Here is a 16,315-nt window from a genome sequence, read left to right on the forward strand (position 1 = left end):
ACAATAATGCTTGATATATTCCTGTCAGTTTAATAATTTGACACTTAATTACATTCATTGTATCACTGCTTTATGTACTGATTTTCTTGTCTCATCCATGTTATGAATAACAAAGAATACAAACACAAATATTTGTTTCAGATGTAGAGGCTCGAGGAGGGGATTCACAATTGGCTGATTCCCTTGCAAGAATCATTCAGGAGACTGACCCAGCCATTGCTGGTGTTGGGGCAGCAGAAAGGCCTTTCCTATCGCCCAGATCCTCAGTCTCCAGCCTGACTGGGGCAATCCTGCAAGGTCCAGGGCAACCCAAAGTCATGGTTCAGACTTGCTCTAATGAACATTCTACTCAAGTGCATTATCACCATAACCCCCAGCACTCGCTGTCTCCAAGGTCACACAATACAGGTCAGTATGGCTAAAGCTTTAGGCAGAGACGATTCGTCGACATCACAAAATGTGTGCCAACATTTTCCATTGTTGACCTTTTTGTCCCATAATTATCACCAGGCAAAACATGTTTCTGTTACAACACTGTTTCTGACAGTCACTTGCTCCGTACCAGCAGTTTGCTGACTGGCAACTAAACGAACTTTTGGGCCAATCAATTATGCTCATGGTGTTTTCTAGGGTGACTAGACATTCTCTGTTGTCTGCAATTGTCCTCTTATTGAAAACATTACAGCATCAAACATGTTTAATCATGTCATTCACAAAGTAGTCACACACCTGCTGATGGGTCCTCCCATTGTACAAATATCTTTTTCATTCTGGTCACCTTATGATTAATTGACTATCAAAAAAAGTTGTTAGATTAATTTATCCATCCATCCATCCATTCTCTACTGCTTATCCGGGGTCGGGTCGCGGGGGCAGCAGCCTAAGGAGAGAAGCCCAGACTCCCCTCTCCCCAGCTACTTCTTCCAGCTCATCTGGAGGGATCCCCAGGCCAGTCGAGAGACATAGTCTCTCCAACGTGTCCTGGGTCTTCCCAGGGGTCTCCTACCGGAGGGACATGCCCTGAACACCTCACCAGGGAGGCGTCCAGGGGGCATCCTAACTAGATGCCCAAGCCACCTCATCTGGCTCCTCTCAACGCGGAGGAGCAGCGACTCTACTCCGAGCTCCACCCTACGGAGGAAGCTCATTTCAGCCGCTTGTACCCGTGATCTTGTTCTTTCGGTCATTACCCAAAGCTCATGACCATAGGTGAGGGTAGGAACGAAGATCGACCTGTAAATCGAGAGCTTCGCCTTTCGGCTCAGCTCTCTCTTCACCACTACAGACCGGTGCAGAGTCCGCATTACTGCGGACGCCGCACCGATCCGCCTGTTGATCTCCCGCTCCATTCTTCCCTCACTCGTGAACAAGACCCCGAGGTACTTGAACTCCTCCACTTGGGGCAGGATCTCCTCCTTGACCCGGAGAAGGCACTCCACCTTTTTCCGGTTGAGAACCATGGCCTCGGATTTGGAGGTGCTGATTTTCATCCCAGCCACTTCACATGCGGCGGCGAACCGATCCAGTGATAGTTGGAGGTCACGGGCCGATGACGCCAACAGGACCACATCATCCGCAAAAAGCAGAGACCCGATCCTGAGGTCACCAAACCGGATCCCCTCAACACCATGACTGCACCTAGAAATAAAAATTATGAACAGAATCGGTGACAAAGGGCAGCCCTGGCGGAGACCAACCCTCACCGGAAACGAGTTCGACTTACTGCCAGCAATTCGGACCAAACTCTGGCACTGATCGTACAGGGAGCGGACGGCCTGTATCAGCGGGCCCGACACCCCATACTCTCGGAGAACCCCCCACAGGACCCACCGAGGGACACGGTCGAATGCCTTCTCCAAGTCCACAAAACACATGTGGACTGGTTGGGCAAACTCCCATGCACCCTCGAAGAACCTGCTGAGGGTGTAGAGCTGGTCCACTGTTCCACGCCCAGGACGAAAACCACATTGCTCCTCCTGAATCCGAGGTTCGACTGTCCGGCGGATCCTCCTCTCCAGTACCCCTGAATAGACCTTACCAGGGAGGCTGAGGAGTGTGATCCCCATATAGTTGGAACACACCCTCCGGTCCCCCTTCTTAAAAAGAGGGACTACCACCCCGGTTTGCCAATCCAGCGGCACTGCCCCCGATGTCCACGCGATGTTGCACAGTCGAGTCAACCATGACAGCCCTACAACATCCAGAGCCTTAAGGAACTCCGGGCGGATCTCATCCACGCCCGGGGCCATGCCACCGAGGAGTGTTTTGACTACCTCGGCAACTTCAGCCCCGGAGATATGAGAGCCCATCTCCAGGTCCCCAGGCCCTACTTCCTCACTGGAAGGCGTGTTGGTGGGATTGAGGAGGTCCTCGGAGTATTCCTTCCACCAATCCACAACATCCCGAGTTGAGGTCAGCAGCACACCATCACCACTATACACAGTGTTGACAGTGCACTGCTTCCCCTTCCTCAGACGCCGGATTGTGGTCCAGAACCTTTTCGAGGCCGTCCGAAAGTCGTTCTCCATGGCCTCACCGAACTCTTCCCATGCCCGGGTCTTTGCCTCGGCAACGGCCGTAGCTGCACTCCGCTTGGCACGCTGGTACCCATCTGCTGCCTCAGGAGTCCCACAGGCCAGTAAGGCCCGATACGACTCCTTTTTCAGCTTGACGGCATCTGGGCGTGGAACAGTGGACCAGCTCTACACCCTCAGCAGGTTCTTCGAGGGTGCATGGGAGTTTGCCCAACCAGTCCACATGTGTTTTGTGGACTTGGAGAAGGCATTCGACCGTGTCCCTCGGTGGGTCCTGTGGGGGGTTCTCCGAGAGTATGTGGACGCCTTTATGTCTGAACAAGGTGTTTGTTATGGACAATCTGAGACGAGCACAGAAGTCCAGTAACAAAACACCACTCGGGTTCAGATCAGGGGGGCCGTTCTTCCCAATCACCCCTCTCCAGGTCACACTGTCATTGCCAACGTGAGCATTGAAGTCACCCAGGAGGACGAGGGAGCCCCCAGAAGGAGCACTCTCCAGCACTCCCTCTAAGGACTCTAAAAAGGGTGGATACGCTGAACTGCTGTTTGGACCATAGGCACAAACAACAGTCAGGATCCGTCCCCCCACCCGAAGGCGAAGGGAGGCTACCCTCTCATCCACCGGGGTAAACTCCAATATACAGGCACTGAGCTGGGGAGCAACGAGAATTGCCACCCCTGCCCGTCGCCTCTCACCATCGGCAACTCCAGAGTGGTAGAGAGTTCAACCCCTCTCGAGAAGACTGGTTCCAGAGCCCTTGCTGTGCGTCGAGGTGAGGCCAACTAGATATCTAGTCGGAACTTCTCAACCTCGCGCACCAACTCAGGCTCCTTTCCCACCAGAGAGGTGACATTCCATGTCCCTAGAGCCAGTTTATGCAGCCGGGGATCAGACCGCCAAGGTCCCTGCCTCCGGCCGCTACCCAAAATACAATGCACCCGACCCCCTTGGCCGCTCCTGCAGGTGGTGAGCCCACGGGAAGGGGGTCCCATGTTGCCTCTTCGGGCTGTGCCCGGCCGGACTCCATGGGCAGAGGTCCGGCCACCAGGCGCTCGCCAATGTGCCCCACCCCCAGGCCTGGCTCCAGGAGGGGGCCCCGGTGACCCGCATCCGGGCAAGGGAAACGTAGGACCAATGCTGTTCTTCATCATAAGGAGGTCTGGGCTACGCTTCGTCTGATCCCTCACCTAGGACCTGTTTGCCATGGGTGGCCCTACCAGGGCAAACCCCTCCACCACGATAAGGTGGTAGCCCAGGGAGGAGTAGATTAATTTAGTCAAATCTTATCAAAAAGTACGTAGTTAAAAGCCTGCTTAAGCTTATTCATTGCAAAATTTACATTTCTTGCACAGCATGAAATATATCATGTGTACTATATTTCATGTTCTGTATTAAATTTATTTAGGAAGGATAACATTAATTTTTTTACACCCAAAAATGATCACACACTATCATATTCACAGAAAGACAGTGGCAAACTTGATGATGATGGATGATGGTAATATAGCAACTACCGCTTTTAGATATCAGAGCCCGCTGTTTGAAATTCCATGCATTGTTTAAAGCTCAATAAAACCCTACTAACCATGTTGTCAACCAAATCTCTTAGAATACTCCTCTCTAAGCATCTTACTTCCTAAACTTATGTACATACCGTATTTTCACGACCATAAGGCGCACTGTATTAAAAGGCGCAATCTCAGTTATGGGTGCTATTTCTGTATTTAAAACATACATAAGGCGCATCTTATTATTAGGCGCATGCTGAAACATACAGTAAAAAGTGACAACGGAAGTAAAACGGTGAGTTTCGACACATTTATTGAACAAAATATTCATTCTTCCGCCACAAAACCATCAAAGTTTAAATCTTCTGTATCTGAATTAAACAGCTGCACTATTTCAATGTCCAACATCCCAAATTCCTCTTCTTAATCATCCTTACACGTAGGTGTGCCGCTAATTGATTGTGGAGTGTTTACCGTAGTGCACCCACCAAAGGCGCACAGCAGATTTTGGAACTCAGTCCACACACAAGGCGCACCATATTATAAGGCGCACCGTCGGTTTTTGAGAAAATCTCAGTGTTTTAGGTGCGCCTTATAGTCGTGAAAATACGGTAAATTGATCCTCTTGTCAGTGGAGAGGGGAAAAAAAGCCACCTTAACTCTGATAAAGTTGACCAATAGGAAGAATATTCATATTTTTTACAGATACACTGGAAATAACTAAAAATAATTGAGCAGCACCAATTTCTATGGCACATACACAAGATGCCACCCTAGCATTCATAACACTGACAAGTATAACTGGATTTCACTGATCTGATAAAATGGAGAAATGCTCTGAAATTAACTTTTGTGCAGTTTTAAATGAAATTTAGGTCATTTAAAGGGATTGTGATTAGGAATAATTTTCTAAACTAAAACTATTTCAAAACAATTATAGGTTAATTTTGGGTTAATTTTGATTATCAAATTAATCACAGGACTACTGTGGATTAATTTAGATTACCAATTATAGGGTAATAAACCCGTTTCTTTGTTTGCATTTAATTTTGTTGGGAAAAAGGCTTATTGACAGGCAATATATGAACTCAAAATGTGTTTCAATTGAACAGATTTTGTATCTAAATAAATAAAAAAGTAATGATAATCTTGAATCTTGATTTGCAACCTACAGAACTTTGGCAATTCCACTGTCCTTGACAATATTTTAATCCTGCAATTTTATTAGATCTATTTGGGCAGTTGCATCAATTTGTCTGAACACCCAGTGTTCTGTGTGGGAGGTTCAAATATGTGCTGGAAATGAAATAAGGAAGGAGGGAACTAGGAAAGCACAGAAACAGTGATACAAATATTAAAAAAAAACAAGAAAAAAAACTTCAAATAACACTAGTCGTGGTATTGACGATAATAACAATAAAGGGAAGGTGAGGCGTTATCAAATTAACTCACAACTGATGAAGATGATATAACATGGATGTTGCTGTGGATGTTACAAGAGTATTAGCTTGACACTTGGTGTAATGAGAAGCAACACTAGTTTCAAATTCTCATTGGTAGAGCTGCCATGGTCTAATTATTTCAAGGACTATTGTGGTGGATAAAACTGCATTTTATCAGCCTTATTTCCACTTTCTTTTACCTTGGCACATATCACAGATGCTGTTCCATTGTTCTTGCTTGTCATGGCTGTAGCTCCATCCCTCATAATTTTGGGTGTGTAACCCACATCCATATACAGTGAGAGTAAAAAGTATTTGATCACTTGATCACACTGATTTTGTTGGTTTGTCCACTAATAAAGACATGATCATTCTATACTTTTAATGGTATATGTATTCTAACATGGAGAGACAGAATATCAAAAAGAAAATCCAGAAAATAACTTTAAAGAATTCATTTTAATTTATTTGTTTTTCATTTAGGGTAATAAGTATTTGATCCCTCTATCAGAATCAGATTTATTGCCATTGTTCATGTAATACACAGAATTACACAAGCTAGGAATTTGTCTTGGTGTGACGCTGCGACATTCAACATAAAGAAGACAACACTAGAATAAGATAAATAAAATAAAATAAGACATATATACAGTATATACATAAATAGTAAGAAATAGTGCAGGTCAATGCAGGAGTAATGTGATGTATTGTTCGTGAGTCCGACTGGCTGCTGTACATGGTGCTTAAGTGATAAGTCACTTGGTGTTCAGCAGCCTGATGGCAGAGGGGAAGAAGCTGTTCGTGTAGCGGGAGGTTTTGGTCCGAATGGACCGTAGTCTCCTGCCTGAGGGGAGGGGGGAAAACAGTCCGTGACCAGGGTGGGAAGGGTCGGCCGTGATCCGACCTGCACGCCTCCGGGTCCTGGAGATATACAGGTCCTGGATGGATGGAAGCCTGCAGCCGATCACCTTCTCGGCAGCGCGCACGACGCGCTGCAGCCTTAGTCTGTCCCTGACAGTGGCGTCAGCATACCACATGGTGATGGAGGAGGTGAGGATGGACTCGATGATGGCCGTATAAAACTGCGCCAACATCCTGGGAGGCAGTTTGAGCTTCCTCAGCTTCCGTAGGAAGAACATCCTTTGCTGGGCCTTCTTGATGAGGGAGCTGATGGTTGGCTCCCACTTAAGGTCCCGGGTGATGGTGGTGCCCAGGAAGCGGAAGGAGTCCGCGATGGTGATGGGGGAGTCCATGAGGGCAAGGGGGGGCAAAGGGGCTGTGACTTTCCTGAAGTCCACAATCATCTCCACTGTCTTCTGAGCGTTCAGCTGCAGGTTGTTGTGTCCGCACCAGGACACCAGTCGAGCCACCTCCCTCCTGTAGGCAGTCTCATCGCCATTGGAGATGAGCCCGATGAGGGTGGTGTCATCCGCAAACTTGATCAGCTTGACAGACTGGTGGCTTGAGGTGCAGCAGTTTGTATACAGGGAGAAGAGGAGGGGGGAAAGTACACAGCCCTGGGGTGATCCAGTGCTGATGGAGACAGAGTCCGAGACAGTCTTCCCCAGCCGCACATACTGCCTCCGATCCGTCAGGAAGTGAGTGATCCACCTGCAGAGGGAGTCAGGCACACTTAGCTGGGACAGCTTGTCCTGTAGCAGAGCGGGGCGGATGGTGTTGAATGCAGAGCTGAAGTCCACGAACAGGATCCTCGCGTAGGTTCCCGGGGAGTCCAGATGCTGCAGGATGGAATGAAGGGCCAGGTTGACCGCATCGTCCACAGATCTGTTAGCTCTGTAGGCGAACTGCAGTGGATCCAGGAGGGGGGTGGTGATGGACTTGAGGTGTGGCAGGATCAGGCGCTCTAAGGACTTCATGACTACAGAGGTGAGCGCCACAGGTCTGTAGTCGTTAAGCCCAGTGATTCGTGGCTTCTTGGGGACAGGGACGATGGTTGAAGTTTTGAGGCAGGCTGGCACCTGGCACGACTCCAGGGAGGAGTTGAAGATGTCTGTGAAGACAGGAGTCAGCTCCTCTGCGCAGTGCCTCAGGGTGGAAGGAGACACGCCGTCTGGGCCAGGGGCCTTGCGCGGATTCAACCTGGCGAACTGCCTTCGCACATCCTGTTCACTGTTGGTGAATGGAGGGGGGGAGGAGGGGGGAACTGGTGGTAAGTGATGTGGAGGGGGGGACTGATGGTGAGTGATGTGGAGGGGGGGGGGGAGGGAACTGCCTTTGATGGAGTGAGGTCCATGGGGGCAGTGACACTGGGGGGAGGGGAGGTGTTGGGCATGGCTGACGAGGTGTCAAAGCGGGCATAGTGGAGGGACAGACTCTGACAAAGGGCTTTGTCGTCCTGACCCTTTGAAGCCTGAGGCCTGTAGTCGGTAATCTGCCTCAGGCCTCTCCACACAGAAGCAGAGTCGTTAGCAGTAAACTGCTGCTGAAGTTTCTCCGAATACACAGATTTAGCTCTCCTCAGTTCCTTGCTAAACCGGTATTTGGCCTCTCTGTAGCAGTCTCTGTCTCCACTTTTCAGCGCTGCTTCCTTTTCTTTCCTGATCTGTCTGAGTTTCGGTGTGAACCAGGGCTTGTCATTGGAATAACTCACCCTAGTGCGCGTTGGTAGAATGCGCTCCTCACAAAAGTGGATATATGAGGTCCAAGTGTCCGTGTACTCATCCAGATCATGTGTGGCCCCTTTAAACATGTCCCAGTCAGTTGTATCCAAACACGTGCGCAGCTCCTCCACAGCCTCACTGGTCCATCTCTTCGTGGTGCTCACGGATGGCTTTATTAGTTTAAGTTTCTGTCTGTATGTGGGGATCAGGTGGACCATCACGTGATCAGACAGTCCTAGCGCAGCACGGGGGATAGCCCAATACGCGTCCTTCACTGTGGTGTAACAGTAATCCAGCGTGTTCTCTGCTCTGGTGGGGCATTTGATAAACTGTTTGTACCCGGGGAGCTCGTAACTCAGGTTGCTCGGATTAAAGTCGCCAAGCACGATAACCAGAGCGTCGGGATAGGTCCGCTCCACTTGTTGAATACAGTCCGCATCTGTCGAGATGTAAACAGAGGCCAGAATGAATGAAGCAAACTCACGCGGAGAATAGAAGGGTCTGCAGTTGATGAAGAGGTATTCCAAAGCAGGAGAACAGTGCTGAGAGATCAGTCACATCAGTGCACCAGTCGCTGTTGATGTAGAAGCAGACTCCACTGCCTGGTCTCTTGCCAGAGAGCGCCAGGTCGCGGTCGGCACGGAACAGCTGGAATCCCTCGGAATCCCTCCAAAAGCACTTAATATTTGGTGGCAAAGCCATTGTTTGCAAGCACAGCGGTCAAACGTTTGTTGTAGTTAACCACAAGGTTAGCACACATATCAGGGGGAATTTTGGCCCACTCTTCTTTGCAGATCCTCTCTAAATCATTAAGGTTGGTGGGCTGTCGCTTGGCAACTCGGACCTTCAGCTCTCTCCATAGATTTTCAATTGGATTGAGGTCCGAAGACTGGCTGGGCCACTCCATGACCTTAATATGGTTCTTCTTGAGCCACTCCTTTGTTGCCTTTGCTGTATGCTTTGGGTCGTTGTCATGTTGGAAGACCCAGCCACGGCCCATTTTCAGCTTCCTAGCAGAGGGGAGGAGGTTGTCCCTCAGCACTGCACGGTACATGGCTCCGTCCATCTTCCCAGTGATGCGGTGAAGTAGCCCTGTGCCCTTGGCAGAGAAACACCCCCAAAACATAATGTTTCCACCTCCATGCTTGACGGTGGGCACAGTGTTCCTGGGATCATAGGCAGCATTTTTCTTCCTCCACACATGATGAGTAGAGTTGAGGCCAAATAGTTCAATTTTGGTCTCGTCTGACCACAGAACCTTCTTCCAATCACTTTGTACATCTTTGAGGTGATCATTGGCATACTTTAGGCGAGCCTCCACATGTGCCTTCTTAAGCAGGGGTATCTTTCAGGCACTGCAGGATTTTAATCCATTGCGGCGCAAAGTGTTGCCAATTGTTTTCCTGGTGACTTTGGTCCCAGCTGCCTGGAGGTCATTCACTAACTCCTGCTGTGTGGTTGCAGGCCGATTTCTCACTGTTCTCATGATAATTGCCACCCCACGAGGTGAAATCTTATGTGGAGCACCAGACCAAGGTCTATTGATGGTCATGTTATACTTCTTAAATTTTCTCACAATTGCACCAATAGTTGTTACTTTAATACCCAGCAATTTGCTAATGTTTTTGTAGCCCATTCCCGATTTATGCAGGTCAACAATCCTGTCTCTGAGGTCCTGAGAGAGTTCTTTGGTCTTACCCATGGTGGAGAGTTTGGAATCTGTCTGATTGTCTGATTCTGTGAACAGTTGTCTTACATACAGGTGATTAGTTAGACCTGGTGTCTTCAATTCAGGTAACAAGTTGTTTGGGAGCGTCTAACTGTTCTGTGAAAGCCAGAACTCCTAATGCATACTAGGGGATCAAATACTTATTTCCCTCAATGAAAAACAAATAAATTAAAATAAATTCTTTAAAGTTATTTTCTTGATTTTCTTTTTGATATTATGTCTCTCCATGTTAGAATACATCTACCATTAAAAGTATGGAATGATCATGTCTTTATTAGTGGACAAACCAACAAAATCAGCAAGGGATCAAATACTTTTTACTCTCACTGTACCTAGCCCTAGGGTTTACAGTTGTGACAAAACTCGGAGTCTTGATGGATTTTTAGCCCTTAGATAGTCCTCTTCTTTGGGCTATGAGATCTATATTTAGGCCTTTGAGACTACATTTCGGTGCTTTCTGTCACATTAAAACATGGTTGATCGACTCAAGTGTGTTGTGCTCTAATCTACTGTGCACCGCTACAGGCCTTTCATCTCTCTCACAACCCTCGTCCAGACTTGGCTTCTACCCGCAGGAGCATGTGATGCACAGAGGGAGTGGTCATATGAGCCAGGTGAGTTTTATCGCTACACACATTTTTTTACTGGGCAAAATTTGCTATCTCAAAATCTGTGTGCAAAAAATTTTGGAATACTGTCAGGAATTATACTATACATAAAGTCAACACGTTTTAGAATGTTTGTGTCTAGGTTTGCATTATTACTATTACTATTATGGAGTGTAAGGTGGCCTGCAATAAATAAAGACATAATGGGAGTGTCCGAGAAGGTACCCTGTTGTGAAAACTCGGTATGCATCATAACTTCACTTTTTTACACACCTGGGTTAATTTAATCAGCACAACTTTTAACTTAGCATGTTATATGAAGTTGTCTCTATAGTAACATAGCTGGAAGCTCCCACCTGCTACTCACTGCCACAAACAGATTCCAGTCCTTTGGAAAGCAGTTAATAATCATCTATATTGACAGAAATGTTCAGAAAATGAATAATTTTTTACAATTATTTGATCAAATTGAATGAACACTTGCAGGTTAAAACTGAAAATTTGTCAGTCATTCCATGTAATCTGTTGGTATGTTATAGTACACTAGCAAGTCTCTTACTGCATTAAATAGCATTAATATATTTTTTTGTTATTGTTTTAAAATTCAAAATGCTGTAGAGTATGATATTCCCTCCACCTCCCCCAGAGTAAAGGTTGCCAGTTAAGTTGCTGGATCCACCCAAAATGTCTACTCCAATGAGCTTCCATGGCAAGCAATGAGTCATACACTTTAAGTTTATCATTTGTTGATTATGTAAGCTTAAGCTGGCTTTACCCCTCCATGACTGCAGAGAGCCTCACCTATTGTCATGACCAAAAGAACGAAGGTGGCAGCTATACACGGCCAAACTGAGCTTCCTCTGCAGGGCACTCTCTTAGAGATTTGGTGAGAAGCTCTGTCACCCAGGAGGAGGTCAGAGTAGAGTCGTTACTCCTCCAAATCAAGAGGAGCCAGCTGAGGTGGCTTGGGCATCTGATACAGATGCCCCTAGAAGCCCCCTGGATGCCTCCCTCAGGAAGTTTTCCTGCAATGTCCCCCTGGGGAAGATCCAAGACAAGCTGAAGTAACTTTGTCACTTGTCTGGCCTGTGGACACCTTGAAATCTTTCAGTAAGAGCCAGAGGAAGTGTCTGAGGAGATAGAAGTCTGGGCATCTCTGCTTCGGTGCAGCTTCAGATGTCCTCATATGGAGCTCTGGGCCACTAGACCTTCAGGCCTTGATGGACCATATCCAGGATCAGCCAGACTTGAGGAAAATGAGCATTTATGTGACATGATTGTATAGATAAGAGGGTATAGATGCAGGTGTGTTATTATAGCAGCAGAACTAAGAACAGTTCTGTCTTCACCTTAATTATGAGCCTTCAAAAAGGAAGGTCAGGAAGTCAGACTGAAGGTTTTCAGTCTGACTTTAAACACTGAGTCTGCCTCCCAGATCCAGTCTGGCAGCTTCTTCCAAAGGAGGAGGTTTTTAAAATTACGGCTAAATTTCACAGGGAGCCAATGTGGAGAAGCCAATACTGGACTAACGTGATCTCTTTTCCTGGTTATCGTCAACGCCTGAACATACAGATCTTTGTTTTGTTCATGAATTGACATGATGTGGTTGGAAATTGAAATGAAACCTTTAAGGTTTAATAACGTTGTGACCATTGTGATCTGAAGTGTTCATGTGGACGATATGTCTTAACTGGCAACCTGGATACCAATGCACTGATGACTTCTTGATTGGTAGATTGGTGGAGGGCGGAGCAGCAGACCAAAAGACTAAATGTAAACGTCAATGTTATTTAGGGTCTTTTGAAAATGAGAATATTCTGGGTGGACTACTGTTGTGAATGATATACAGTAAATGTTGGAAATTATCATAATTCCCTAATGTCTGGTAACATATCAGGGCAATTTTATATATTTAGATACATTTCCTACATATGGCTCCTGTAAAGATTATCAGATTACATTTTATGATAAATGAATACAGAAAATCACAAGGGAAGGGAAAGGTTTTCCCTTCACTTGCTAGCATATCTACATTTTTTTAAATAACATTTAGATGCATTAATTAATGCATTTAGTGCATTCATTTGAAACTGATTTATTTTAAACATTTTTGTTCATGGCATTTGGAAAGTCTAATTGTATCTAAAATGTCTAATGTCTAAATGTATCATCTGTTTCAGGTGAATTCTCACAGTATCTGGGAGAACAGCATGGCTTTTTGTCCTGCGAGCATCACTGTTGGGTTGGGTTCATGCGTGGAGGTAGGGAACTCATTTAGTAATAAAATTAAATTCTGCCCAACTGTTTCATTCCCAAAGAGAACCTCAAGAGCTCCAGCCCTGCTTTCTGCCTTGTGTTCATTCGCACCGTCACGCAGAATCTTTGGGCACACCCCTGTCTTGTCCACTTTTCAATTCATTCTTGCAGGTTGTGATATTTTAATCAACTCATCTGTTTATGTCTCACATCAACTAACCTTCATTCCTCTCAGCTTCACACCTCCTTTCCAGATTTTCCTTTACTTGTTTATGCTGTCACTCCAGATTGCATTGTCTGCAAACTTCATCGTCCAATTTAATTATTTCAGAACTGCTACTATGCCTGCTGTACATCAATAACTAAAAATAGGCCTGAAATATTTCCTGCTCAGTCACAAACTTACACGAAAAAGATGAGCCGTGAATAACAAAAGTCACAGTAGAGTCCTACATAGACAAGAAGCTGGGCAATGTCATTTATAGCAGTGGTCCCCAACCTCTTTTGCACCAGGGACTGGATTAATGTCAGACTAAGGTGTGGCGGATAAATACAACAAAATAAAATAATACATCCAACACTAAAAATTGGGGTATTTTGTATATATGATTTTTTTTTAAAAAAAGTCAGTCCACTGTGTAGTATTTGTACCGTATTTTCACAACCATAAGGCGTGCCGTATTATAGGGCGCACCTTCAATTAACAGCCTATTTTAGAAATATTTTCATATACAGGGCGCACCGTGTTATAAGGCGCATAGCATAGAAACTGCGTAGTGCCTGTGGTTTCATGACGCGTTCACTAGATCGAGCTGCGCTAAAAGGAATGTCAATAAAACAGCCAGATAAGTCAGTCAAACTTTATTAATAGAATACAAACCGTCGTTCTCACAACTCTATTCACTCCCAAAACGAATAAACAGCTGTTTTATTATTTTTCCCGAGTGACGTAGTGTTTTCGCGTAACACAGTTTGTTTAATAACAGCGAGTTATAACAGGCAGCGCAACATTTTTATCACAAGTGGATAGTGGAGTTTAATAAATATTCGATTTAGTGCAACATTTTTATCACGTAGTACCGTTGCGGTAAATCAAACGTTAGTGCAAACACAATATACGGTAACTCGAACTCTCGAAGTAGTGCAAAGCGATAGCAATAGCAATATAACAATAGCAATATAACAACGTTGTTCAAACGGTAATTTCCATATTCACAGTATGACCAGCCTTGTTAAGTTGTAAACACACAAAAGAAACACGTAAAGATCACTTTATCAGTTCATTCCTCATCCAGGAATCCCTCGAATTCTTCTTCTTCGGTGTCCGAATTGAACAGTTGTGCGAATACGGCGTCCAACATGGCCGGCTCCGTCTCGTCAAAGTCGTCATCAGGGTCGGTGTCGCTGGTGTTGTCTGGCATTTCAGTGACAAGCCCTGCCTTCCCGAAAGCTCGGACCACGGTCGATGCCCAGGCATTTACGATCCACTGGCAGATAGTGACGTATGACGCTCGGGGCCGTCTCCCCGTCTTGTTGAACGTGTGTTCGCCGTTCGTCATCCACCGGTCCCACGCAGTTCGCAGTCTAGTTTTGAATGCCCCGTTAACACCAATATCTAGCGGCTGGAGTTCCTTTGTTAATCCACTTCTTGCTTTGTTTCCTCGGAAGCTCCGTTGAGTCTTCTTTACCTGGCGCAGGTCGTCTTGTTGCTTCCTCCACTTCCGCACCATTGATTCGTTCACGTTAAATTCTCTTGCCGCTGCTCTATTTCCGTGTTTAACTGCGTGACTGATAGCCTTCAGTTTGAACTCTGCGTCAAAAGCGCGTCTCTTGCAAGGAGCCATTTTGGGGTCTTTACAGACAGAAATGGTTTGGGACTGAATTTACTGCTGTTACCTCGGCCACGCCTACTGACTACGGTAGCCGCGATTAACCAATATTACCGTAATCCATACAAAAGGCGCTCCGGGTTAAAAGGCGCACCGTAGATTTTTTAGAAAATGCTAGGCTTTTAGGTGCGCCTTATAGTCGTGAAAATACGGTAGGTAACTTTATTAGCAGCATCCTCCTGGCATGGTCTCCAAGTGTCAAAGCTGTTTTGTTTCTCACTGGAGAACCGGTCGCCGCATATTATGCATATTATGCATATTATGCTTGGTGCGTGTGAATTACCAGTCATGGTAAATCCATATTTTAAGTAGTTCTCCTGGTATTGTCTGTTAAATGCAGCTTTCTTTGTCTTAGTGGTCATAGGCCCTTCTTCTGTCTTCACTGGGCCTTTTGTAAAGAAACTTTCCATCTGTTTTTCACTCATTTTGCCAGCTTGTGGGTTTAATATTACCGTGACACATGACCGAGGCAAGCATCTTGACGTGCGTCGAGAGTGAGTTATAGACGGATGTAACGGAGAGAATTCTGTCATTTTTTCAAAATAAAAAATTGTTCAGAGATAGACTATAAATAAAATGGAAATAGTGTAAGTTATTTATTCTTTCTGTGCGGCCCGGCACCAAATGACCCAGTGGTTGGGGGACCGCTGATATACAGTACAATATATGTTGATTCCTCATGTGATAACACTAAACACAGTGCCTATATTAAACTAATTATGACTCTTAAAGAATAAAGAACTTTCTTGAGACTGGAGATCCATAAGTAGTGTCATTTTCAGCATTTGACATGCAAAGTAGGAGAAAGGAAACTTAATGCTGTTCATTATTGTTTCTGTGTTGCCACATCGCTTACTTCTCTCCTTTATCTCAAAAATAGTGTCTTACAATGTTTATTAACCTCACAGAGCATGTTAAACACAGGTTATCTTCCACTTATAATTCTGTTTATCTTTCACCTCTGCAGGATAGTTCTCCCCTGTCGGGTTTCAAGGAAACAGGACTTCCTAAACGACTTCTTCAGGCTGGTAATGATGGTCAGGATTTATCAGAGAGAGTCCCACCTCCACGCTCTTCCTCTCCGGTGATTGGGTCCCCTCCAGTGAGGGTCGTACCTATTGGGACCCCACCAAAACAGCCAGTGAGCCATACCATAAATCATCAGGTGAAGAGCACACAAATCTTCAAACCATTATTCAATTTTTGTGGTTCCTTAATTTATTTCTATTGTTATTATAAATGTTCTTATATAGTATCATTCCTATACAATTACGCCCAAATTCTATGCAAAAAGACTTAGAAAAGTACAGTTTTAAGTTAAGTTTTATATCGGCCAATATTCCGGTGGACTCCCTTTGAGCCTGTTGCAAGATAGGTTTGCCGGTGTGGCCCATCATCAACAAATTCAAACAAATTGCCACCTAAACAGGAGGAGGTGGCTTGACTGATCCATAATTACGCTACTGCAAACTCCTTTGTAAACAAAGTCTCATTGCATAAATTATGCTCGCTAGTCAAGCAACAAGTGTTGTCCTATTTCAATGTGCATGTAAACACACTTATTGCCATCAACATTTTACACCTAATACTGTAATCAAGCACTAATAGTTGTAATTTTTGTTGTACTTTTACATAATATTAAGCAGTTGAGTTCATGTTTTTTTTATATACCTTAATTCATCAGTTGTACTAATAGACAATTACAGAACAAATACTGTGTAGTC

At 45.4% G+C, this 16,315-nt stretch overlaps 1 protein-coding gene across 3 annotated transcripts in view; it reads left to right on the top strand.

The window, feature by feature from the left end:
- The window catches only part of patl1 (PAT1 homolog 1, processing body mRNA decay factor), a 34,903-nt gene that overhangs the window by 6,289 nt on the left and 12,299 nt on the right, over positions 1 to 16,315 (top strand). For all 3 annotated transcript variants that reach the window (XM_011620067.2, XM_011620066.2, XM_011620068.2), the window contains exons 4-7: positions 142 to 408; positions 10,364 to 10,452; positions 12,627 to 12,707; positions 15,559 to 15,756. In XM_011620067.2, the coding sequence (XP_011618369.1) occupies positions 142 to 408; positions 10,364 to 10,452; positions 12,627 to 12,707; positions 15,559 to 15,756 (635 nt within the window). The remainder of the gene's footprint in view (positions 1 to 141; positions 409 to 10,363; positions 10,453 to 12,626; positions 12,708 to 15,558; positions 15,757 to 16,315) is intronic.

Source organism: Takifugu rubripes, chromosome 17 (assembly GCF_901000725.2).
Source record: "Takifugu rubripes chromosome 17, fTakRub1.2, whole genome shotgun sequence".
Lineage (NCBI taxonomy): Eukaryota > Metazoa > Chordata > Actinopteri > Tetraodontiformes > Tetraodontidae > Takifugu > Takifugu rubripes.